The 24973-nt window shown below is 55.5% G+C and overlaps 1 protein-coding gene across 1 annotated transcript in view; it reads left to right on the plus strand.

Annotated features, from left to right (window-relative positions):
• The window catches only part of WHRN (whirlin), a 52928-nt gene that overhangs the window by 27168 nt on the left and 787 nt on the right, over positions 1–24973 (plus strand). The window contains exons 3-12 of the mRNA XM_053962369.1: positions 728–853; positions 9749–9951; positions 11395–11431; positions 12912–13124; positions 13655–13861; positions 15985–16017; positions 20005–20076; positions 20653–21235; positions 23486–23664; positions 24302–24424. Coding sequence (XP_053818344.1) covers positions 728–853; positions 9749–9951; positions 11395–11431; positions 12912–13124; positions 13655–13861; positions 15985–16017; positions 20005–20076; positions 20653–21235; positions 23486–23664; positions 24302–24424 — 1776 coding nt within the window. The remainder of the gene's footprint in view (positions 1–727; positions 854–9748; positions 9952–11394; positions 11432–12911; positions 13125–13654; positions 13862–15984; positions 16018–20004; positions 20077–20652; positions 21236–23485; positions 23665–24301; positions 24425–24973) is intronic.

Consider the following 24973-nt stretch of genomic DNA (forward strand, 5'->3'; position numbering starts at 1 on the left):
CGAGGGAGCTGAGCACAGGATTGCTCATGCACTCCCAATTCCCACCTGAACACCCAAATGTTGTCAGGCCCTGTGAGGAGGAGAGGGTGGATGAAGGCAGGTGGAAGCTGGGTTTGCAAATCAGCATTTGGTGGGGAGAACACTTGTCCAGGTGCTGCCTGGCAGGCTGTGGGAAATAGGAAATGGCTTCTGCAATATGTGCTGGATCTATGGAAAGTTTGTCCTGGAGCTGTTAATTGGAGATAATCAGGCACGTGATTATCCCTGTGGGGAGTGCCTGGAGTGGCCCTGCACAGGGAAGGGCAGAGGGCTGGAGCTGGGCTCAATCCAGTCTGGGTGGAGGGGGATCATGGCTCTGTTTGCTCAGGGCAGCAGTGCCAGAGGGGGAATTCACAGCCAGTGCTGGCTGGCACCACCCCACTGCTGCTCGTGGGGTTTTGGGGGTCGTTCTCAGGTCTCTACCCCAGGGATGCACCTGTAAAAGGAGAGAGTGGAAAACTGCTGTGGATCAGCTGATCTGTGGCTGAAAATCCACCCACATGTGCTGCCCCTCGTGTGGCTGAACCTCTCAGCCTCCAGAGCTTTTCCTCCTGGCTCCCACTGCCTACTCAATCCCACAGGAGCTGCTGTCCAGCCCAGGGCAGGGCATGGCTCTGTGGCTGTGACCCACCTCTGTTTTGGGCAGCACTAGGACACCACATAAATGTCTCTTCCTGTTCCTCTGCAGGTGAATCTGGTCCTGAATGAAGGGAAATCCCTGGGCCTCATGATCCGAGGAGGGGCAGAATATTCCCTGGGCATCTACATCACGGGTGTGGACAAGGGCTCCGAGGCAGAGAGCACTGGCTTGAAGGTGAGAGTGATCCCAGAGAGGGTGGGAGGTGACCAGGAACGTGTCCAGGTGGGTTTGGGATGTCTCCGGAGAGGGAGACTCCACCTCATCCCTGGACAGCTGTTCCAGAGCTCTGCCACCCTCAGGGAAAGAATTTCTTCCTCATGTTGAGGTGGAACTTGTTGTGTTTTAGTTTATGGCCATTGCTCCTCATCCTGCCACTGAAAAGCCCCTGGCACCATCCTGTGACACCCCTTGGAGGTATTTTATGGATTGATGGGATCCCCTCTCAGTCCTCTCTTCTCCAGACAAATCAGCTCCCACAGTTTCCTCATCACAAAGTCCCTCTCACCTGATGCCTTGAGATTTTAGCCTTCATATTTTTCAACCCCTGTGCTGCATCAGTGCCTAACTCTAAACTCCATATAAAGTGCTAGTGAATTGTCTCCACATTCTGGTCAGACAAAGCAGTTCCTCCAGGCCTGAAACCCAAGGACACCTCGCTGCCTCAGGCCCCAAAAAGTACAAACAAAAGTGAATTGGGGGGAGCAAACTGGGGCTAAATCACTTCATTACCTGAAGCTTGGAGAATTAACCCCTGATATGTAAATGAACTGAACTTAGATCTGTCTGAAAAACTCGTGACCATCGTCCAGCTTGGGTGCAGCCTCTGGGAGGCTTTGACTGCCCAAGGTGCAGCTATTGAAGGCCTTTAATAAATACTTTTATCGTCTTTATCTGGTCTAGCCTCTGTTCTAGGTAGCACTCCAAGGCATCTCACCTCCCTGGGCTGGCAGGGAAGAGTTTTCCATTGAAGATCCTGGTCCTGTGCCGTCTTCCTGCATCTCTCACCCAGAGCCCCTGGGTTTGCTGTGCACGAGGTGCTCCCAGCTGCCTGCAGAGCAGCATTTTAGGAGCCAGCTCTCAGCTGGGGTGTGCTGGCTCCTCCTGGCATTTCCAGGATCCTGTGTTGACCAGCAGGATCACCCTCGGTAGTGATGCCTTAGGAACCTATAAATGAAACACACATTCCAGATAATGGTAGTACAGGAGGTGATAGAAAAGCTGGTCTTTATTGGAGGCCTCCAGGGGCTAATATGGAAAATATCCACAAAAGCCCTCCTCCCATGGGGTGAACACAGTTTTTAAAAGTTTAACCAATTAGCATAATTGACAAAATCACCAATTAGGCACAAGTGGTGATGCAATCTCCCCACAGTTTGAGCCCCCTCTAAATCCTCCCCCCTCAGATGGAACTGAACTTTGTTGATGAAAATGGGTCTCAAAGAGCATTTTTTTGGTGTTGGTTCCCAGGGAGAACCAAGATGGGATAGGGGCTTTGGAATGTGTTTTGTCTTTCTGCCTAGGGAGAAGGTAGGGAAAAGCACTGGGAAAACTAAGTAGGAATGCAACAATAGGCTACAGAGCTCCAAATACATGTGTAAAAATACAGAGAATACAGAAAAGGAAAAAGGCAAAAATCATCAGGCAGCAATAGAGCAGGGCTGGTCCATCGGGCTGGCTCAGTGACTCAGTGCATCCACGCTCAAACAGGTTCCTGAGGGATGCTCTGGGGTTGGGCTGGGCCCTTCTGGGGCTGCAGAGTTGGGCAGAGTTGGCAGCAGAGCTCTTGTGAAGAGAGATCTACTCCTCTCTCACCCCACCACGTGCACACACATCGCCTCTGAGCTCCTCCAGCCTTCCCTGCAAATCCCAGGGTGTTCCCCTCTCTGACCCAGCAGATCCTGGAAGGGACATTTGGGGTTACCACTGGGTGTGTTCACCAGTGGAACAAGCTGGGAAGGGAGCAGTTGGATGTTTCTCTGTGCCAGGCAGGAATGGGGCACGCTTGACACTCAGACTCCTCAGGATGGATCATTTCACTGCAGTCACAGTTTCTTTCCTGGTGTGTTTTTCCCTCTAAATGACCCAATTCCCTGCAATGACCTCCAATCACTGCTTCCTCCAGTGCAATCTCATGGGCTCTGAGGGTCAGTTCTTTGCTATTCCTTACGTCAGTTGAGATCTGATGCATGTTAAACTCTGAAATGTCCTCTCAGTCCCCTGGACTGGTGCTGGGCTGCTGAGGATGAGGGGTGCTCTGCTCTCATCCCCTCTGTGTTTGTGCAGTGAGACATTTCCTGGACTCACTGACCCTAAAGGTCTTTTCCACCCTCAAGGGTTCTGTGATTCTGTGATTTCCCCATCGCTCAGCCCTTGGCTGTTTAGGGCTAAGCCTTAGCTTTGCTCAGTGGCCCCATAAAGTCATTTAAATCTGTCAAGGCTGGCAGCACGAGCTGGGGACAGTGTGGTGGAGAGGGCTGGGACAGACACGGTCCTGTCTCTCAAGTTGTTGTGGCTGTGAGGTCACCAGAGTTCCCTTTGTAGCCAAGGAGACTTTTAGGGGCAATGCAGCCACTGCTGAGCTGTCCTGAGCACTGCAGGCTCCTGTTCCCCTTTGTGTCACAGAATAAAAATGCTGGACTTGGAGGTTTGGATCAATCCAAGTTTGAATCTCTCTCAGGTGCTCAGCAGGGAAATGGACCCTGGGCCCTGAGGGCAGCACTGGGCCATGGCCCAGGGAGCTGTAGGAGCATCCTGGAGATGGCAGAGTGCTTTTCAGGCTGCAGAAATGCTGCTGCAAGCTCCCTGCAGAACCCCAGAGCACAGGATGCTCCTCTGGGCTGGCACCTCTGCCCACACCCCGGGCTGGGGCCCCAGCTGTGTCCCAGGGATGGTGGTGGCTTCGTCAGCGAGAGGGGCAGTGCTCTGGGGCACAGGATTTTGAGACAGGGACAAGAAGAGGCCCAGGACAATTTGTTTGTAGAGCTGGAAGGGGAGGGACTGCCTGGAGCTGCCGTGGGTGACCTGGCTGACACCAGCGTGATTGTCCCCTGTGCCAGGGTCAGGATCATCCCCTAAACCCCAGAAGCCTGAAAATTTAAATACAGGATGAGAAAGAAGAAGCTGCATTGTTTTCCTTGGTGTTTCTTCTGTTCCCTGGTTTTGCTGCACGGGGAAAATCTCTGCTTTTCTTTGTTTTGCCTCCCCCTGGCAGTGAGCTCAGCAGAGGAGATGTCACAGGGACAGTCCCAGCAGCAGGACACCTGGCAGAATCCCTCCATGGGAATGCCAGGAAATAACCACCACAACAACCCAGAGCAGTGCCAGCTCCCTGCCCTGTCCCCCCAGGTCCTGCCACTGCTGTTTGCACACCTGAGCCTCTGCTTGTTGATTCTGGAGATCTCCCCTGTCACTGCTCTGCTCTCCAGGCAGTGATTTGTGTGTCCAGCAGGCTCGTGCTGTGCTGAATGTCAGGCTTGGTGTGATTTCAGATCCTCACAGGCACTTCCCACCCTGATTTGTGTATGCTACAGGCGGTAAATTCAGTGCTGCCTGCAGGTTTGCAGGTAAAAAAGGTCTTTTATGTCCTGCTGTTAGACATGGTCGGGTGTAGATTGCTGCTCCAGGTGCTGGTGGAAGGGGTGTGATGCCACAAGGAAGCAAGAACTGGTTGATAAATGTGGTTTCCAGGTAGTTTGTTGCTCTCCAAAATGGAAATATTGTGGGATTGCTCAATATGGGCTCAACACAGCCTGGCTGGGTTGATGGGAAGGTTCCTGCTGGATCCCAGGAGTGGATCCTTCTGTGGGATTTGCTGCTTTCACTGAGTTTGTTGCCAGAATTGAGCTGATTCTGAGGTGATGTTTAGATAAGGGACAAGGCAGAAATCCTTCCCTGGCAGGGTGGGCAGGCCCTGGCACAGGGTGCCCAGAGCAGCTGGGGCTGCCCCTGGATCCCTGGCAGTGCCCAAGGCCAGGCTGGACAGGGCTGGGAGCACCTGGGACAGTGGGAGGTGTCCCTGCCATGGCAGGGGGAGGGACTGGATGGGCTTTAAGGTCCCTTTTAACCCAAACCAATCTGTAATTTTGTCAGACATTTCATTTTTACCTCCTTGTATCTATGGCACCAAATCAGAATCTCGGACTCTTTAAATAATAACTAAAATAAATAATTAATGTTTTATACTTCCCTTAAACTTTGACTGAAGGACAAACAAAAGCTATTGAAAGCCAGGCAAAACCAAGGAAGTTTCTCTGAGGCCCAGAAACTTCTGCCAGCTCCAGAAACAGAGACCAAGATGCTGAGATGAGGATCCCAGAGGAGCTCCAGCCCTGCTGGTGCTGGTTCAGGTGCTGCTGTTCTGCTCCCTCAGCAGGCAGAATTCCAGCAGAAGCCAGGCTGGAGCTCTGCAGTCAGTCAATAACTAAATATTCATAGGCTTGGCCTTGGCCTCCTTGATGTTTATTCATTCATGAAACTTCTGACAAAGTGTTCTCTGGGCGTGTTTGAAAATCTGCTGCCTCCGAGGAAGTTCTGAGAGTGAAAAGTGGGGGTTAGCAGAGGAGGGAGGTGAGTCAGCCTTGTTTGCTTTCAGCTTCTGTCCTTCCTGCCTCCTTCCTGCTGTCCCCAGCGGCGCCCAGCACGAGCTGAGCTCCTGATGCTGTTCCTGCCTCTGCTGGCCCTCATTTCTTCCTTGCTCATTTTTCCTGGTGCTGTATTTTGTCAGAATTGGGGTTCTTTTTCCTCCTTAAGCCATTTTTGTTTTCTCTCCTTGACCTTTAAATCAGAAATAGCGGATTCCAGGGAGCTTGCTTTGAGCAAACAACTCAATATTGAGTTCCCAGAACGAGGGCTGGGGTGAAAATCACGATCCAGATTTATCCAGATATGAGAGGACAGGGAAAGGGAGACTGTAAATAGGAAGAGCTGAATGATTTTACCTCAGCAGTGGCTGTCATAGAACAAAGAGTAATTTAGGCTGAAGAAGACCTCCAAGATCATCGTGTCCAACCGTTCCTCCAGCACTGCAAAGCCAACACTGCCCCATGTCCCCAGGTGCCACATCCACATGGCTTCTAAATCCTTCAAGGGATGGGGATTTTGGAGTCCCTTCAACCCTTTTGGTGAAGAAATTTTCTTAAATATCCATCCTGAGCCTGCTCTGGCCCAGCCTGAGGCCATTCCCTCTCCTCCTGTCCCTGTTCCCTGGAGCAGAGCCCGACCCCCCCAGCTGTCCCCTCCTGTCAGGAGCTGTGCAGAGCCACAAGGTCCCCCCTGAGCCTCCTTTTCTCCAGGCTGAGCCCCTTTCCTGCTCCCTCAGCCTCTCCTGGTGCTCCAGCCCCTTCCCAGCTCCGTTCCCTGCCCTGGACACAATTTGGTGCCATCTGCAAACTCCCTTGAGCCCCTCATCCCAAAGCCACCCCTTGAAAGCTGCAGTGAGCTTTGAGGTCTGGACACAGACAAATATCCTGGAAAAAAAGAAGATGAAGTAAAAACCTTGTGGCTCCCAGAGTTTGGGAATCAGCTTAATTCCCAGAGTTTGGGAATGATCTGCAAAGTGACAAAGTCTCTCAGGAGGTTGTGGTTGTGGTACCCAAGATGTAACGTTTCTCCTGGTCCTTCCAGTGGTGTCACCTGGATGGGGACAGAAATCTCCTCTCCTGGGAGGCCACCAAAAGCCTCCCCCCATCAGTGCCACAACCACTGCCACCCCCAGAGAGCCCCTTCCCTCCCTGGGCTTTCACCTCCCCTCTGCGTCTGCCCTGTTCCCCTCTTTGGGCTGCAGTGTTTGGGGAAAGGACCCATTTTCAGACAGCCATGGCCCCCCTCATTCCCTGTCCTGCTCCCAGCTCTGTCCTGGATCCTTCCCGCATGGATCATCTGCCCTGAGCCGTTTCCCTCCTGGAGAACTGAGCACTTCCTTATTTACTGTGAGCCTTCATTTGGTCACTTCCAAATTGATCCATACATTTTCCTGCCCACATCTGTAATTTCTTAAGGGCTTTTGGAAATTATTTGTGCTGGAGAGAGGCTCCCTCTACTTTAGGGCATCTCCAGTGTCATTTAGCCTCCCTGCTGGCACTTCAGTGGCATTAAACAGGACTGGTGCCAGTGCCAACCCATTTGGCATCACCCCCTTGGCCCTGTTATTCCCAGCTCGGTTTGGTGTCTTTTAACCTTAACTCACATTTAAAATCTCTTGCCTCTTTTTCTGTCTGTGTGATTGAATTTCTCCCAGAGCAAATTCTGATTATTTATAAGAGAATTTCTCAGAGCAAATCCTGATTATTTCTGCTGCTCAGAATCCTTGTCTGAAGCCCATTACGTTTCTCTTGACTGCACCTCTCCTTCCCCACTGTCTCCAGAAGGAGAAGGAGCCAGGGCTGTCATCAAGGTGTAATTTCCAAACTCTTTTTTCTCACGGTCTGTCACCTTTTGCGTGTCGTGTTCAGCCCCTGCATTTCAGGCTACAATTTTCCCTAGGAAATGAGAGTAATCCTCATTTTCAGAGGTGTTCAAGCATTCAGCACATCCTGGGCATCCACCCACCATTAGCTGAGCACAACTGAAAAGTAGTTCCTGAAATATCCAGGGCAATAATTTTCCTGTGTTTTATTATAACTATTTTTTTGTGTGTGTGTCTTATTATTGCTTCTTTTATTCTGTGCCAATTTGGATTGTGAATACAGCAAATCATTTCTCAGGATCAGCTTTTGTTTTAGTAGATGGTTTTTTTGCATCTCTGCAGGTTTTTTTGTTGCTTTCCCACTTGTCCTTGGCATTGGGGGGAAAATATAATTATTATCTATGTTAATTAACAAAAAAATCCAGGGCCCCTCTGGTCTCCCTGATGTTACAAGAGCATGCCAGGCTCCTCTTGGCTCACTCTTAAAAGGAGAAATTAAAGAAAGATTATTAAACCTGTATAACTGTCCTGAACCAAAAAAAAAAAAAAAAAAATCATGCAAATTTAATCCCTGGTATGGAAAACCATTAAAGATTCATAACTGCAATAAAACTGCCTAATCAAATTTAGATTTTTATTGTTTTGGTGCTGCGGTGAACTCTGTGCTCCTTGTTTGAGCAGCAAAATCCACTCCAGGGCACTCCTGATGGATCAGAAAGGCCTGGGAGATGATATTTGTGCACCTGAGTGGGTGTTTCTCCTGGCACTGGCATAATTCCCCTCCCCTGTTACGTTGGTAGCTGTAGGAGCCCTGGTCACTGGGAATTTCAGACTTTCTGTGCTGCCAGGCACTGACCCCCAGGAGAACACTGACCTGAGGCTGTGGGGAAGCTTCCAGAATGGAATGACAGAACTGGGATTGTGGGGGTGGAGTTTGAATAGAAGTGTGTGATAGCACAGGGTGGGAAACTCAGAGTTTAAGGGTTTAGAATAGAGTAATTTATATATAAAGCAAGATGGAGGTTTTGGGGCAGAGGCTGGTCCTTCTTCACCTTCTTCCCCATGGGTTTGGGTGGTTTTGTGTAATTAGATGAAAAAATCCACATTGTGGGCATGGGTGGTTGGTTATTGGGTTAAAAGTAAAAATAATTTAGGTGTCATTGCTTAATTGGACAGTTTATCCTTAAAAGGCCTTGTAGAGAGAGAGACACAGCTCCATTTTTAGTTTGTTAGAGTGAAGTGCTGCAGAACTCAGGGTCTGTGAGACTGTAACATAGATAAGAACTAATAAACATCTGAGACCCAACAAGAAATATCATCTCCTGATTTAATCCTGACCCTGGCAGAAAAGAAGCAAAGAATCCACAGGTAGCCAGCAATTTTCTGACTGTGCAATTAAAACTGACAGAGCTCAAAAGGAACCTGAGATATTTGTGGAGCCCCATGGTCGGAAATGTGATAATTTGTGTCATTTGCCTTCCCCTGGGATCCCTCCCTTTGCACTTCTGGGATATTTTAGGTCACTTCCAACACAAACTATTGAACTTTATGGTGAAGAATGAGGCAAATCCACTCAGGGTCCCTGAATGGAGCTGAATGTGGAGCTGAATCTGGACTCAAGGATCCTAAAAGCCTTTTCCAACCCAAATGACTCCATGATGCTGTTGCTTTTTCCGCTCAGCACCACTCCAAGCATCCTTCCAGCCTCCCCGAGCCTCCTCTGTCCTTTGAGCAGAGGGAAGGGCAAACAGGAGCCCTTCTCTGGCTTCTCATTATTGCCAGCATTATTTTGTATGGCTCCATCCAGCCCCCCACATGATCTCCTCTCTAAATTTAACAGGCCTAATCTCTTCCATCTGTCCTTTCACAGGCACCTTCATCTGCCACTGATCATTTGTTTCACTTGTCTGGAACTTTTCTCTCCCTGTGTCTCCTTGCTGGCCAGGCAGAGAAGAAAATCCCTGCTGTGTTTTGGTAGAGCTGAGCTGAGGCCTGTGGTTAAACAAAGATAGGAAAGGGCAGTTTCAAAAATGTGGTTTATCAGGAACAGGGTGAATTTTGATATGGGAGTGAGGAGGAGCAGCCCTGGATGCCCTGGGAGCACAGAGGAAGAGAAGCTGGGATGAAGGGTGAAACACCAGATGGGTGCTGTGTCTCAAACAAGGCCAGGCTGTCAGGGAAGCTCCTTGGTTCCAGCAAAGGCCTTGCCCACAAAATGAAATCTCTTAGGGGAGGAAATAGGAGAGGAGAGATGGAATGTGGCTGTCCCAGATGCTGCAGTTTACGGAGTGCTGGAGGCTGTGGTGAGACCCTCCCTGCTGCATGCAGAGCTCTGAGGGTTGGGGCCTCCACAGATGGCTCCTGGCCTCCCAGAGCAGCAGCAGGGACTGGGCTGGAGGCCTTGATGTTCTTTGGGCTTGGTCTGGTTGATGGAGGAGACTGGGCAGATCAGTCTGAGCTGGGATCCTGAACAGGCCCCTCCAGGCTTCACAGACTGGTCCTCACTGGCTGCCAGCTTGAGGGCTGATCTCCATGCAACAGCATTGTCCCCTCCAATTGCTGCGTCCCTTAGAGTGGGCAGCACCTCCCTGCTGGGACAGGAAAGTGTTGTTCCCAACAGGGAAGCTTCATGGACGTGCCAGGCTCAGTCCACCCTGATTCTGCAGGTGGGAGACCAGATCCTGGAGGTGAACGGCCGGAGCTTCCTGAGCATCCCCCACGACGAGGCCGTGAAGCTGCTCAAGTCCTCGCGCCACCTCATCATGACGGTGAAGGACATCGGGCGCCTGCCCCACGCCCGCACCACCGTGGACGAGACCCGCTGGATCACCAGCTCCCAGCTCGGGGAGAGCCTGGTCAGCTCAGCGGGGTACGTGCCTGGGGGCTCTCTTGGCTTGAAAGGACAGGTGTCAGCTGAGGAAGGCAGGAGCCTCCCCTGAAATGGAAAATGTAAAACCCCTCCCTCTGAATTGTTATCATTTTGAAATTAAGGGGCTCTCAGGGAAAGGTATGGGAATAGGAATAACAGTTCTTTAACAGGAAAATTAAAATTAGAAATGCAGTAATACAAAACACCACTGGCAGAGTGAGAGCAGGCCCTGGCAGGCTGTGGGTCAGGGTGTGGCAGCAGTGCCATTCCATGGGGGCTCAGCCCTCCTGCAGTGCCAGCTGTGCTTCTGCTGGAGCAGGATCCTGGACAAGGCTGGAGTTTTCCTCTGGAGCTCCAGGGCTGCTGGAGATGGGCCTGGGCTCCCTCTGGGAATGCAGTGGGGCAGAAAGCTGCTCCTCTGGGAATGCAGTGGGGCAGAAAGCTGCTCCTCTGGGAATGCAGTGGGGCAGAAAGCTGCTCCTCTGGGAATGCAGTGGGGCAGAAAGCTGCTCCTCTGGGAATGCAGTGGGGCAGAAAGCTGCTCCTCTGGGAATGCAGTGGGCAAAGGCTGCTGTGCTGTTCCAAGGTCAGATTGGATCCAGGTAGGAATGCTTGGCTCCTGCCCTGGGCAGAGCCTCTCCCCATGGGATGCTGGAATTTTCTCAGCCATGCAGGGACACTCAGTGGCCATGAACAGAAGAGATCTCCTGGAGGGAGGATTGGCTGTGGGAGAGATAAAGAAAAGTGCCCAATGCACAGAGGAGAACTGCCCCAGCTCTGACACATGGGGATAGAGCACACACCCCCATTTCCAGCCTAAGACAGGGGCTTCTGGGGGGGGGTCTGTCAGCTCAGAGCCCCTGGGAGGGTGGGGATCCCCATGGAGCTCCCCATTCTGGGGTCTGGCTGTGTCAGGGAGGCATCTCTGGCCTGTAGGGTGGAGCAGCTGTGGACAGTGTTGTGCTGTCTGATGTCACCGTTGAGTCAGGAACAGGAATGAAGGTGACACAACTCCATGCATCTTCAGAAGGCGTAAAAGCTCCTTTATTACAAAACTTCACATTTTTATAAGCAACATCATTCACCCAGAACCTGATTGGTTCTTAATAACACCTGTCACCCAACTGCTTAATTAGGAACAACACCATCTTTCCATAAACATCACGTAGAACATGTTCCACATGTTCACAAACACCAGCTGTAGAGACTTACTGTAAGAATTGTTTTAATTCTTTACTCTGAGCTTCTTACAGCTTTTCCCAGAATAATGCCTGGGAAAGTTAACTGTTTCACTCTCTGACCAACTTGTCACATCCACAGTCCCTGCCCCTTCTCCCCTGCCAGGAGCTTTTGGCTCTCCAGAGAGGAGAGAAGGTGCCAGGTGCTGTGCCAGGTGACAAGTGACAGGCACTCAGTGCTAACAGATCTTCTCCCTCCTCACAGGGCAGTGGGTGACCATGCTGTGGACGTGGCAGCCAGGGTAAGACATTGCTGATGCCTTGTGAAACTATCACTGCTATTGTGGTTTATTTTCCATGGGAGGGAGGGACCTGTGCTCCTGGATACTGCAGGTTTGGGATTTTAATGGGCCCTTTCTCCTCCCATGCTGGCAGCTGTGTTCTACAGAGTGACACAGCGGTGTCCCCTCCCCTGTGCCACTTCTAAGCACATCTGGTGCCCTCCAGCCTCCATGGGCAAGGGGCAATGACCACCCATGGACAAGGACCGTGGGGACCCCTCCACCCTGCAGAGGTGACCACGACTGGCCTCATGGTGGCTGTCTGTGGGCCCTGAGAGCTGCAGGGATCTGTCCCAGCCCAAGGCAGAGCTGAGCCAGCCCTCTCCAGCTCACCAGGCACAGGGACTCACCCCGTGCTGTGCCTGCAGCTCTGTGCCAGCATCTTCTCCCCACAGCTCCTTGCAAAGCACATTGCTTTTAAATGGAAATTAAGCAGGGAGGTTTCACAGGTGGCTCTCACTGATAACAGCTTTGTACTCTTTGCTGGCAAAACACGTTCCCCAGCCTCAACTCCTCTCTGTCTCTGGGATAGTCAGGGTCTTGTCTGGTTCCGTATCCCTGTGCCAACTCTGCCTGAGAGGAAACACTGAGGACCTCCCCTCCGAAATCCCTCTCAAAGGGAAAAAGTCTTTCATCTGCAGCCAGGCTTGTCTCTCCCTGGGGCTCCTTTGGTTGCCAGTGGCTCTTTCTCCACTAGGGTCTGCTTCAAGCTGGCAGTGGGGGCAAATGTGCCTTTTCCACAGGATGGAGAGCTGGCCTGTCTCCTGTGGCCCCAGTTCTGCCAGGGAGGAACACAGCCTGGGATTAAATCACTGCCTGGTGGGGGACAGGATCTCCCCTTGCTGAAAAGGGATGGCAAACTCAACTGGTGCTGCATGAACTCAGAGAATCAGAGTATCAGAGAATATCCTGAGCTGGAAGGGACCCCAAGGATGACCCAGCCCAGCCCCTGTCCCTGCCCAGACCCCCCAACAACCCCACCCTGGGCATCCCTGGCAGCGCTGGCCAAACGCTCCTGGAGCTCTGGCAGCCTCGGGGCCGTGCCCATTCCCTGGGGAGCCTGGGCAGTGCCAGCACCCTCTGGGGGAAGAACCTTTCCTGCTCTCCTGCCCTGGTTCAGCTCCAGCTGCTCCCTGTCCCTGTCCCAGAGAGCAAAGCTCAGCTCCTCTGATCTCGGCTCTGGAGTTACCCCAGCAAGTGGTGACACTGAAAGGCTGTTGGGGGGTACCTGGGGGTACCTTCCTCCTGCCATTCCCAAAATCCTCCTTCCAGTCTGACTGCCAGCTCCCCCGCAGGCAGAGAGGGCTGGTGGCAGAGCCCAGGGCAGGGGCACTCCTCGGTCCAGCCTGCGCAGCGCGGCTGGCTCAGCAGAGCTCTGCCCTCCTTCCCACTGCCACCCCCCCGGTGCCCCAGCCCCAAGCCTGTCCCCTGTCCCCTGCAGCCCGTGTTCTACCGGGGGCTGGCCGGCTCGCAGGTGACCCTGAGCACCATGGTGAACCAGACCCGAGTGATGCTGGAGGAGCAGGCGCGGCACCTGCTCAACGAACAGGAGCGGGCCACCATGGGCTACTACCTGGACGAGTACAAGGAGGGCAACATCTCCGTGGATGCTCTGGTCATGGCCCTCTTCGAGCTGCTCAACACACACGCCAAGGTGAGGCCCTCACCGGGGCAGGGACAGCTTCTTGGGGCTGGTGGCTGAGCAGAGTCACTGCCACGCTGTGGGCATTGTCACCGTGTGGCCTGGTGCCTCCAAGGTGATCTGCTCAGGGAAAGGGGGAGGGCATGGGAGCCAAATCCACATTATCATGGAACCAGCACGGAATTTCACACTGGTTTGGGTTGGAAGGGACCTTAAAAATCACATTGTTCCAGTCCTGCCATGAGCTGGAAAACCTTCCACTACCCGAGGATGCTCCAAGCCCTGTCCAGCCTGGCCTTGGGCACTGCCAGGGATCCAGGGGCAGCCCCAGCTGCTCTGGGCACCCTGTGCCAGGGCCATTCTGGGGGATGCAGGCTGGTGTTCAATGGCAGAGGAGCCTCTGGTAATGTTTAGGACCAAACCTCCTCCATCCCTGCCAGTACATCCCATTGCCACTGCTGACCATGGTGGGAGGGAGACCTCCAGCTTCCCTGGAATGTGATTGTGCTCCAACCTGGCTCTGGCTCTGTGTGCCTGGCCAGTTCTCGCTGCTCTCCGAGGTGCGGGGGGTGATCTCCCCACAAGACCTCGACCGCTTCGACAACCTGGTGCTGAAGAGGGAGATCGAGTCCATGAAGGCCCGGCAGCCCGCGGGGCCCAGCACCGACTCCTACTCCATGATGTCCTACAGCGACACCGTCTCGTCCTCCAGCAGCCACTTCACTGCCACCACCGTCAGCTCGGCCCGGGTAGGTCCCTCCTGCCTGATCCCCTTCCTTCCAGCACCTCCTCCTGGCAATCCTACAGCAGCCTGCTTTCCCTGGAGTGCTGTAAAGCCATCTCCTCACCCCACAGCGAGCCCCGTCCAGCCTCCCCCACGGGTTCCCCAAAGCTGTGATTTTCCTGTGCGCTCTGGGTGATTTGTAGGTGATGCCATGAGGTGCTGGGTGTCTCTGTGCCCCTGACACGGGGGTGCTGCCTGTCCCTTTGATGCCTTGTGAGGCATCTGCCCTAGAGCAGAGGCTGAGCAGAGCTAAAGAATAAAGCAGGGATTTATTCAAAGGCCTCCATGGATCCACCTTGGGCAGCACCAGAGCCCAGCCAGGGCTGCAGCCAAGAGGAACCAAAATGGTCCCAAAATGCACGAGCGCTCCCGGGGGCTCTCACTGGGATCAGCTCTGCTCCATTTGCACCTTGCAGTTCATTGTCCCATTCCAGCTTTAGCCCAGGCACTCCCATCCTGCTTGTTTTTCTCTCTCCAGCCCACGCTGTTTGTGCTCCTGGGCCTGAGCTTTGGATCATTTGTCCTTGGTGCCCAGCTGGAGCAGGAATTGTTTTGTGTCCCTGCTCTGTGCACAGAGCTCAGCATCCCCTCATGTGAAGCCCAGACCCACAGACTAAAGCAGCTCAGAATGTGAAAAATAGAAAAGCTAAACCTGAGGCAACACCTTCATCCCAGTGAGGGACAGAGCCTGCCTTGCTTCCAGAATTCCACTGGAGCTGCATCCCCACAGAGATCCCAGCAATGCCCGCTGCTGTGCCATGCCTGCTGCTGTTCACCAGCTCTTAAATCACCCCCTAAGGATGCTGGCTGCCTGCTCCCCATCCCAGTGGGAGCCACAGTGGCCAGGCAGCTGCATCCCATTCCCACCCACTCTCAGCACTCAGCAGCAGCAGCACTCCCACGTCTCTGCCAGGCCTCTGTCGCACGCACCGTCTAATTAAGTTACTGTAATCACCTCAGACTGTGCAGGCACACAGCCCCCAAATTAATTTCCTCGCCATAAAATGCCTTTCATCATAAATGCATTAGTAACCCTGGAAATTAAACCCTTCATGGAAAGAAGGAGGAACAATGGGCTCTGTGCTCAGCGAGGAAAGCAGCCCACGGTGGTGGGATGGGGCTGTGGAGGGTCCACCCAGCACAGCCCGTGGGGGAGAGGGGAGGGGGCTCTCCTGGGGCTCTGCCTGCCTGTGAGAGACCTCAGGGAGTGTCAGAGCATCAGAGCTGTGCTTTTGTCCTGTTAAATCCACAAGTGCCCACAGGAAAGACACCTGCCCAGGTCAGGAGGGATTTCAGTGAGATCCTTTCTGGATCTGCATAAACAAAGTGAGTTTTGCTCTTCTCTCCGAGGAGCTGCTGGGAAATTTTTTTCTGAGGGCTGGCACAGGTCTGCCAGGATTGTGTGCTGAGTGTGACACCCTGCTCTCATGCTGTGCCCATGCCTGGGGCTGTGCCACGTGCTCCAGGTGTGCCTCGTGCTCCACAACACGTGCCAAACGTGGCTGCCTGGGCCAGGCTGTGAGCAGTGGCCCAGCCCCACCTGGCACACGAGCCCAGAGCTCAGAGAGGGACACCAGGGTGCTGCTGTGGCACAGAGGAGGGAGTGGGCACCACTGCTTTCAAAGCTTCCTTCAGGAGCACGTGTCCCTTGTGCCACTGCAGGGCCTCCCTGGCCGTGTGGCACCTGTCCCCAGGGGTGGGAGAGCACGCCCTGCTCAGGGAATGGAGATGAGCCCATCCAGGATGATGGGAATGCTGCCACTGGAGGTGGCTGTGCCCACTTGCCGGAACAGCTGCCGAGCAAAGAGCACCAGCTCATGGTGGATGGGTGCTTGGCTAGCAGGACAGAGATGGGGCAGGGCTCCCAGACTGCTCCCTCAGCCCCTGCTGCTGTCCCCCCCCAGCACCCAGGCAGCAGGGGCTCCCTCCTGCCCTCCCACCCCGCCCTGGCTGCAGCTGGATGTGGGTTCTGGGGCTGGGTTTGGGGACGGGGTTTGCTCAGCTCGCTGCTTTGCTCTGCACCCTCCCTGACGGTACATTTTCACTTTTGTGCTTGTTTTCCTCTGCTCCCCCCCCGGCGCACCCCAGGAGCGGCTGCTGTGGCTCATAGACCTGATGGAGGTAGGGGCTGCAGTGCCTGGGGCAGGGGTGTGGGCAGGGGAGGGAAGGGCTGCCCAGGGCTGTTGCAGCTCCTGCACGGCCACCTCGTGTCACCCGTGTCTGCTGCTCCTCCGTGCCTCTGCACAGAGCAGCTCCTTCCCCCAGGCCTTGGTGCTGCAGGGCACACAGGGCTCAGCTGGAACCAGACCCAGCTGGAACCCGAGTGCCACGGACACCTCGGGGATGGGGTTTTGGAGGGAGCAGCAGAGCTGGAGCCTGGCAGATCCCACACTGCCCTCCCTTCACTGCCTGCTGCTGGGCTGTGTGGCTGTGTGGGCATCCTGGCTAAACACAGGAGAAAAACATGGAATGGTTTGGGTTGAAGGGACCTTTAACGCTCATCTAATTCAACTGCCCTGCCGTGAGCAGGGACATCTTCGGCTAGACCAAGGTGCTCAGAGCCCTGTTCAAGCTGGCCTTGGATGTTTCCAGGGATCCAGGGGCAGCCACAGCTTCTCTGGACACCCTGTGCCAGGGCCTGCCCACCCTTGTTATAAAACACTTCTTCCTTCTATCTGATCTAAACTGACCCTCTCGTAGTTTAAAATCATTCCCCTTCGTGTTATCACAACAAGCCCTGTTAAAAAATCTGTCCCCATCTTTCGTACAGCCCTCTCCAAGCAGAGAAATGGCACAGCAAGGTCTCTGCAGAGCCTCCTCGTGTCCAGGCTGAGCAGCCCCAGCTCCCTCACAGGCTGCTCACATCCCTGCACACATCCTCAGGATGGGGGAGAATTTTCCTCATGGGCCTTGGGTGTGCAGAACTCCGTGCAGCAGTTCAGGGGGTCGGTGCACGTGGATTGTGTGTGAGAAATGCTCACCCAGGCTGTGGAGGGGCTGGGCAGGGGGGTGGGAGAGCCCCAGGAACCCCTGTGTCATCCCAGAGCCCCTGGCTGGGGCAGGCTGAGGGAAGCTGCAGGCTCCAGGGTGTGGAGCTCACTCCCTGCTCCTGGCCAGGACGAAAGCACAGGGTCGGGAGAGCCCAGAGAGCAAAGGATGGGACCTGCAGCTGTGAACCCACCCAAGAGCTGCATCCCTGTGGGAATGGCTCTTACCCAGCAGAGGATGCTTGGCACTCCCAGCTGGAGTTTGTCCCAGGCCGTGGGACACAGATCCTTCTGGCTTCGTGACCACAGTGACACCAGACCGGGCCACCTGTCCCATGGCTTGGTGAGTGAACTTCCACCACAAACCAGCAGCCTGGGGCTGGCCAGGCCCTGCCGTGGGCTGTGATTCCATGAAGGAATGCTTGAAGGATGCTCGGCAATGAGCCAGTGTTTGATGGTGCTCAGCCACTGTCTGAGTGTCCCCAGCACCTCCTGGAAATCCTGGGACTCTGGATGAGTCCTGCAGGGCAGAGATCAGCTGCAGCCTGCAATGATCAGGTGCAGCCTGTCTGACCAGAGCAGTGGGAATTCCTGACTGTTCTGGCCTTCCCTTTGTCCCTACCTCCTGCCCAACCCTCAGTGTTGGGATGAAGGAATTGATATCCCTGTGGGTTTTGGTTTTCCTTTCCACCACCTCCTAGCAAAGCTGCTGCCATCCAGAGGTGCCTTCTCCTCCCAGGGCTGCTTCCAGAGGTGCTGCCTTGCTCCAGCTCCCTGGGATATCCCACGTGGAGCATTCCCACATGCTGGGAAAGCTCCTCTCAGAGGATGAGGGTAAGGACAGAGTGAAACCGCTGTGTGGAGGTCATTCTGCAAGCTTAGAGCCCCTAAAATCTGGAGCAGAGGCTTGTGGCTCCTCCATCCCCGTGGCTGCATTCCGGAGTGGGAGATGGAAGGGAAGAGAAGAGGGAAGCCAGGCTTATCCCTGCCCAGGCTGGGGCAGTTGTTCAAAACTGACACCCCGCAGGACTCAGGCTGAGTAGCTCAGCGAAGCTCTCTGACTGGAAATTAGGGGACTGACTGGGAGCTGAGAGGTTAATTAAAGGTTGGGCTGTGTTCCCCAGGGAGGTGGCAGTTTCTCCACCCTTTAATCTGCAAATGAAAACTCTCTTCCTGTCTGAAAGATGCTCTGCAGCTCCATCACTCCTGCTGGGGACTCTGTTTAGGATAAGAAGGACAAACTGTTTATCTGTTTAGGATAAGGAGGATGAACATTTCCCAGCTGCTCTGAGGAGGGGCTGGAAGGGCCTCACCTGGCCCCACTTACCATGAGGAACTGCAAAATAGGAGGGAGCAGCCTTCTCAATACTCATTTTTCAGGGCAGTGGCTTTTGTGAGTCTTTCAAGGGAAATCCAGGAAGGCACAGCCTCGAAACAGCCAATTCCTGAAAGCAAATGTGCTTAAAAGTCATCAGGTTTTATGGCCCAGAGCAATCACTGTTTAATTGCTTTTGCCCCCTGAAGAAGTGAGCCTGAGGAAAAGCAAATCTGCAGCCAGGGGTGCCCTGAGGAGGAGCAGCAGCATCAGTGTCCCTGGCTGGGGGACACAGAGCTGGCAGTGGCACTGGGGGGCACAGGGACAGCTGCTGTGCCCACCCAGCGTCTGCAGAGGAGCCTCAGCTCGGGACAGACTGGTCCTTGCAGAGCTGGGGCGTGGCCTGTGATGGGCACAGGGCTGGGGGAAATGGCCCTGGCAGGTTTTAGGGGGCATCAGGCAGATTATTCCCATTTCAGCAGTGACACAGCTGTGACAGTTTGGCTGCTGCCAGTCAAGGAGAGCAGCTGGGGCTGCCCCTGGATCCCTGGCAGGCAGAATGGGGCTTGGAGCAGCCTGGGACAGTGGGAGGTGTCAGTGGGGCTGGCACTGGGTGGGTTTTAAAGTCCTTTCCAACCCAAATTCTTCTGTGATTCTCTTTGAAAAGCCCCCTCCCCTTATGTTGGAATAATGGAGGATGAAACCACCCCGTGCCACAGGAAGGTTTCCCAAGCCAGGCCTTTACCTGTCACTCCCTAAACAAGCTGTTTCTTTGTGTTCTCATTCTCCAGAGCTCCTTCAGAAGCCACGGGGATAAAAGCACTTTACATCAATGTTTTTGCTGCTCCTCTAATGGTCTTAATTGTCTCCCGTGTCTATTTTGGGACTCGAACATCTCCCAGGCACAGCAGCAGCCTCCAGCAGCTGGGGGAGATGCAGATGCACCAGCGTTTCAGCTAATCAGCTGTTTACCCTGCAATAAATAGCAGGCACTTAAACACAGACTGTGCCCTGTCCCATCCAAACAGCCCTGCCAGCGTGACAGGAGCCGAGCTCAGCCTCCCTGAGCAGCAGCAGCCCCCTCCAGAGCAGCAGCCACTGAGGGAGAGGAGGCTGAGGCTGGGTTTGCCACCAGGGAAGCTGGGGATGGTCCCCCCTGGCAGAGGATTCCCTCAGCAGGGCCGGGCACAGCCCCCCGGGGCAGAGCTGCACCCCCAGCTCCGCAGTGCCCCATCCCTGGCTCGCCAGGTTTGCTCTGCTTGTCTGCATCCATGGCCTCTCCCTGTGCCCATCCCTACTGACAGATTCCCACAGGAAATCCCTTCTGGATTCCTGGAGCTGTGATGTCCTCAAAACTGTGGTGTGGCATTTCCTGGTGACGTTTTTGGACTCATAAAGCAGTGGCAGCGGCTTCTCTTTGCATCTGAGACCCACTGCTCTGGGTTGCAGGGGAGGAGAGTTTTAAATTTCTATTGTCCTTCCTCTTGGGAAAAAAAAAAAGAACATGTATTGAACCTGCAGCCCTCAGGGCTGGTTCCTTCCCTCCTTCCAGATGCGGCAGGAGCAGCTGATTTGGGCCAGGAGGAGCTCACCCCAGTGTGTCAGGTCCACAGCATGCTCTGAGCACATTCCTTAGCTTGGGAGAGCCTGTATCCCAACAAAGGCACCCCCAAGGAGGCAAAAACCTCTGGGTCAGGCTGGCCCTGCATGGGGAGGGGTTTGGAGCACCCCCCTGCCCATCCCCTGGCACTGTGCTGTGCTCCTGCTGCTGTGCCATGGTTCTCTCTTCCTTCTGTGCCCTCTCAGAACACGTCAGAGCTGGAGGGAGCTGGGGACTGCCACCAGAGCAGCATCAACACCCTGCCAGATGTGTCCCTGGTAAGGCCCTGCACGAGCTGGGTGGGAGCAGGAGGCAAACTGGGGGTACTGGGTTGTGCCCCAGCTGCAGCAGCTGGGCCGTATCAGCCCCCAGGGGAGTCACTGACCACAGCTCTTCTGGTGGGTCCAGGAGAAGGATTCTGGCTGGCTGGATAGGAGCAGCCTTGTGCAAACCAGAGCAAAGCTTGGGTGGGTTGTTCTGTGTTGGATGAGGCCCTTTTCTGGCCCAGACATGGGGCAACTGAGAGGTGCTTTAAAAACTTTTATTCCATTTTCAGTCTCATGTGATGGGTGAGACAATACAGATGTTATAATTCACTCCATCACAATCAGAAGCCAACTATTTCCTAATTACAAAATATTATAAGCATTTCTTGGCCTATCAGCTGCTCTGCAGCTGTGCTCATTTGTGAGTCGTATTCTCGTTGTCAGAAGGTCAGGAGGGTGTTTGTGTGGCACTGGCAGGTCAGGAAGGTGTTTCTATAACAACCAGCTCCTTTAGCCATGCTCACTGCTGGAGGTGAAGATGCACTGAACCTGGGCATGGTCTCCTACAAACTGTGCTTGCTTTGGCAGGATGATCTCTCCTCCTTCCCAGAGGAACCACCCAACTTCAAGCCTCCTCCTCCTCCCTCAGCCCCCCAGACCCTGGACTCCTCCTCTGCCCAGCACCGGCTCCCGGGGAAGGACAAGCCCAAGCGCCCCTCCTCCGAGTCCTCCCAGTCTGGCCTTTTCTTCGTGGCCCCCCGAAACCCCTCTCCCCCTCCCAACCCCCCCGAGAAGGACACGGTCAGCGTGACCTCCACGGCCTCCACGTCCACCGAGGACTCGGCCCCCAGCGCCATCTACGCCACCATCTCCCCGTCGCCGCGCGGCTCCCGCAGGCCGGCGGACGCCCAGCTCTCCCTGCTCAGCCAGCGCCCCATCGGGCCCTTCCCCAGGGTGCAGTCGCCCACCAGGCTGAAGAGCCCATCCCCGGAGGGGCCCCAGAGCCCCCCGTCCCCGTCCCCTCCCCCGCCGCCCACGCACCCCGCGCCCCCTCCCCCGGACAAGGGCAGCCCCCAGGCCGCGGCCAACCAGCATTTCATCATGGTGGAGGTGCACCAGCCCAACAGCGAGCCCGACGTCAACGAAGTGAGGCCCCTGCCCCAGGCCAGAGGTGGGTGTCACCTGAGCAGCTGGAGAAAAGCACCCCTGGGGTGTTGGGAGAGAGAAAAACGGGACAGGACACATCTCAAGGTTTCAGGTCTCGTGATGGATCTCTTGATCCAAAGGTTGGAGCATCTCTCCTATAGAGAGTAGGGATGCTGGGGGTGCTCACCTGGAGGGGAGAAGCTCCAGGGAGAGCTCAGAGCCCTTCCAGGGCCTGAAGGGGCTCCAGGAGAGCTGGAGAGGGACTGGGGACAAGGCAGGGAGGGACAGGACACAGGGAATGGCTCCCACTGCCAGAGGGCAGGGATGGATGGGATATTGGGAATCAGGAATTGTTCCCTGGGAGGGTGGGCAGGCCCTGGCACAGGGTGCCCAGAGCAGCTGTGGCTGCCCCTGGATCCCTGGCAGTGCCCAGGGCCAGGCTGGACTGGGCTCAGTCTAGTGGAAGGTGTCCCTGCCCATGGCAGGGGGTGGCACTGGATGGGATTTGAGATCCCTTCCAACCCAGGCCATTCTGTGAGCACAAGGACCAGAAAGAATTCTGGTCTTTTTCCATTAACTGTGCATTTTGGGAGGGAAAAAAATCTAATTGTGCCCACACTCAGCTCGGGAGTCATGTTTATCCCAGGAAAAAGAAGTGGAGGTGAGGGAACAGTGTGCAGGGCCCCATGGGTCCCTTGGAGATGGAGAGGGAGGAGGGGTCCCAGGGGGTCCTGGGAGCTCTCAGAGATGGAGGGGGGAGGAGGATCCAGGGGGATCTTGGACATGGAGAGGGAAGAGGGACCCCAGGGGAATCTAAGGATTCCTCGGAGATGGAGAGAAAAGGGGGATTAAAAGGGGGTGTCTGGGACATGGAGTGGTAAGGGGGATCCAGGGGGGTTCCTGGAGAAGGAGAGGTAAGGGGGATCCAGGGGGATCCTGGAGAAGGAGAGGGAAGGGGGATCCAGGGGATCCTGGAGAAGGAGAGGGAAGGGGATCCAGGGGGATCCTGGAGAAGGAGCGGGAAGGGGATCCAGGGGGATCCTGGAGAAGGAGAGGGAAGGGGATCCAGGGGGATCCTGGAGAAGGAGAGGGAAGGGGATCCAGGGGGATCCTGGAGAAGGAGAGGGAAGGGATCCAGGGGGATCCTGGAGAAGGAGAGGGAAGGGGATCCAGGGGGATCCTGGAGAAGGAGAGGGAAGGGGGATCCAGGGGATCCTGGAGAAGGAGAGGGAAGGGGGATCCAGGGGATCCTGGAGAAGGACAGGGAAGGGATCCAGGGGGATCCTGGAGAAGGAGAGGGAAGGGGGATCCAGGGGATCCTGGAGAAGGAGAGGGAAGGGGGATCCAGGGGGATCCTGGAGAAGGAGAGGGAAGGAATCCAGGGCAGTCCGGGGGTCCCGGAGCGCTCCCGCCCCCCCGCGCTACGGCAGCGACACGAGTGGCAATGTCGCCCTCGTGTGGAACAGCGCCGTCACTGCAGCCAGCCCGTTGCCCGCAGGTTGATGCGGGTGCATTAAATGCAGCGCCGCGGGTGCATTAATGCAGCGCCGCCGCTGCTCCTGACATTTCCAGCGTCCATCTGCGCTTGGTCTTCATCCTCAAAGGGCAGAAAGCTCCTACATGGCAGCACCTCTTCACTTGGCTTGGTCCCTGTGTCCTCCCAGCCCCTGTTGTGGAGCATGGGCTGCATAACCTGGCCTCCAGCAGGGTCCCTGAATTCATCACTCTCTCCCTCCATCTCAGTTTGGGATCTGGGCTGGATTCCAGACCAGAGTTTGAGGTCACTTGTCTCCGGATGCTGCCTGTGCACAGCTCTGCTCTTCTGACAGCAGGGTGCGGTGAGGTCGGGGTCAATCTCTTCTCCCAGGAAGCAGGACAAGAGGAGATGGCCTCAAGCTGTGCCAGGGCAGCTTCACGTTGGATATTTTCCCAATATCTTCACTGAAAGAGTGGTCAGACATTGAGAGAGGCTGCCCAGGGCAGTGGTGGAGATCCTGTCCCAGAAAGAATCTAAAAGCCGTGTAGATGTGGCACTTGGGGACATGGCTTTGAAGTGACCTTGGCAGTGCTGGTCTTGTGGTTGGACTCGATGACCCGAGAGGCCTTTTCCCACCTAAGCAGTTCCATGGTTCTGCAGGGCTGTGCTTGGGAGCCTTGCTCTGCAGCCCCGGTGTGAATCCCAGGGAGGCTGCCCAGCCCTGGCAGTGGGAGCTGCCCTCGCCCCGTGGCCCCGGCCCTGGCGCTGCCCGCCCGCTAACGCCGCGTCTCTCCCCAGCCTCCACGCTCTCCCAGCTGTCGGACAGCGGGCAGACCCTCAGCGAGGACAGCGGGGTGGACATCGGGGAGGTCGAGACGAGCGGCAAAGACAAGAGCCGGCAGCCAGGCCCCGGGAAAAGCCGGAGCCCCAAGGAGGCCGCGAGGAGCGAGGGGGCGGCAGAAGGGGCCTCCAAGCCGGTGAGGGGGGGCCTGGGGTGCTGCTCTTTGTGGGAGGGGGCACCCAGGGCTGTGCCCCACTGCCTTGGCCAGAGTTCCCCTCCCTCTGCCCACAGGCAGCAACCACTGTCCGTGCTTAGCTGGGCTATTTCTCCTCTCTGCTGAGGCCAGTCAGTTCTCTGGGGGGCTGAGCTGTGGGGAAAGGGGTCAGGAGTGGCTGAGAGGGGCACTGTAGGGCTGATCCACTCCGTCCTGGGTAAATCCATCCCTCCCAGGTCCAGCCAGCAGCTAGCTGGGGCATGGGAGAATTCCTGGCTCTAAAGGGACATCCACAAGCAGCATGAGTGAAGTCACCTGTCACCCAAAGGGAAGGTGGCAGAGGGTGTCAGACATAACTCCAAGGGTTTCTGGTGGTGGTGAGGCTGAGGGACACAAGCAGGCAGGCAGAAAGCTGCTCTGCTCCTTCCCAAACCCTTCCAGACCTGCCCACAGTTGGGATTTTAGATCTGTCAGGAGTCAGAAAGCACCTGCAGGGCTGTGTCTGTCCCTCTGTGGTGGCAGCCAGAGTGTCCCTGCATGCTGTGGGGCCTGGCCGAGGGAGCACGGCTGGCACACGGTGTCCAGGCCCCTTTGGCAATGCTGCCATCTGTCCCCACAGCCAGGGCTCCTGGAGCCCACGTCGTGTCTGATCCGGGTGTCCAAGAGCGCTCCCACCTTGGGCATCGCCATCGAGGGCGGCGCGAACACGCGGCAGCCGCTGCCCCGCATCGTCACCATCCAGGTAGGGCGGGCTGGCATGGGACAGCTCCGGGCACGTCCCAGCCCTCTCCTCCCTGGGCAGGCTGGGGAAAGCCCTGCAGCTGTGGCCAGGGGGATTTTGGGGGTTTGTCCCCCCCTACAGCCCTGCACCTCCCCAGGCACCGTTCCACCGTGCTGAGGACGGCGTCTGTGTCCCATGGATGATCCCATCCCAGAACACACCTCCTGGGAGCCAGCTGTGTGCTCCAGACATCTCTGAGGGGATCAGGGCAGCCCTGAAAGCTTGGCTGCTGTCTCCAGATGTCTGGAAACTGCCAGACAGAGGATTGAGGAGGGGGAATGGTGGATGGGAGCCAGGGGACTGAGCCCTCTGGAGCTGTCTCCCTGTTTGCTGTTTACTTGGGGCAAAATTCAAGTTATTTACAGCAAAAAAAAAAAGCAGAGCCGACTCTGCCTTGGTTATTCTTGGCCATCCCAGCTGGCGTCATGCTCCAGGAGCAAGCAGGGGAGAAGCCAAATTCATCCTCTCCCCAAAAAGTGAACTATTTCACATCCATCACGTCGGATATGA

This window comes from Vidua chalybeata, chromosome 21, assembly GCF_026979565.1.
Source record: "Vidua chalybeata isolate OUT-0048 chromosome 21, bVidCha1 merged haplotype, whole genome shotgun sequence".
Classification (NCBI taxonomy): Eukaryota; Metazoa; Chordata; class Aves; order Passeriformes; family Viduidae; genus Vidua; species Vidua chalybeata.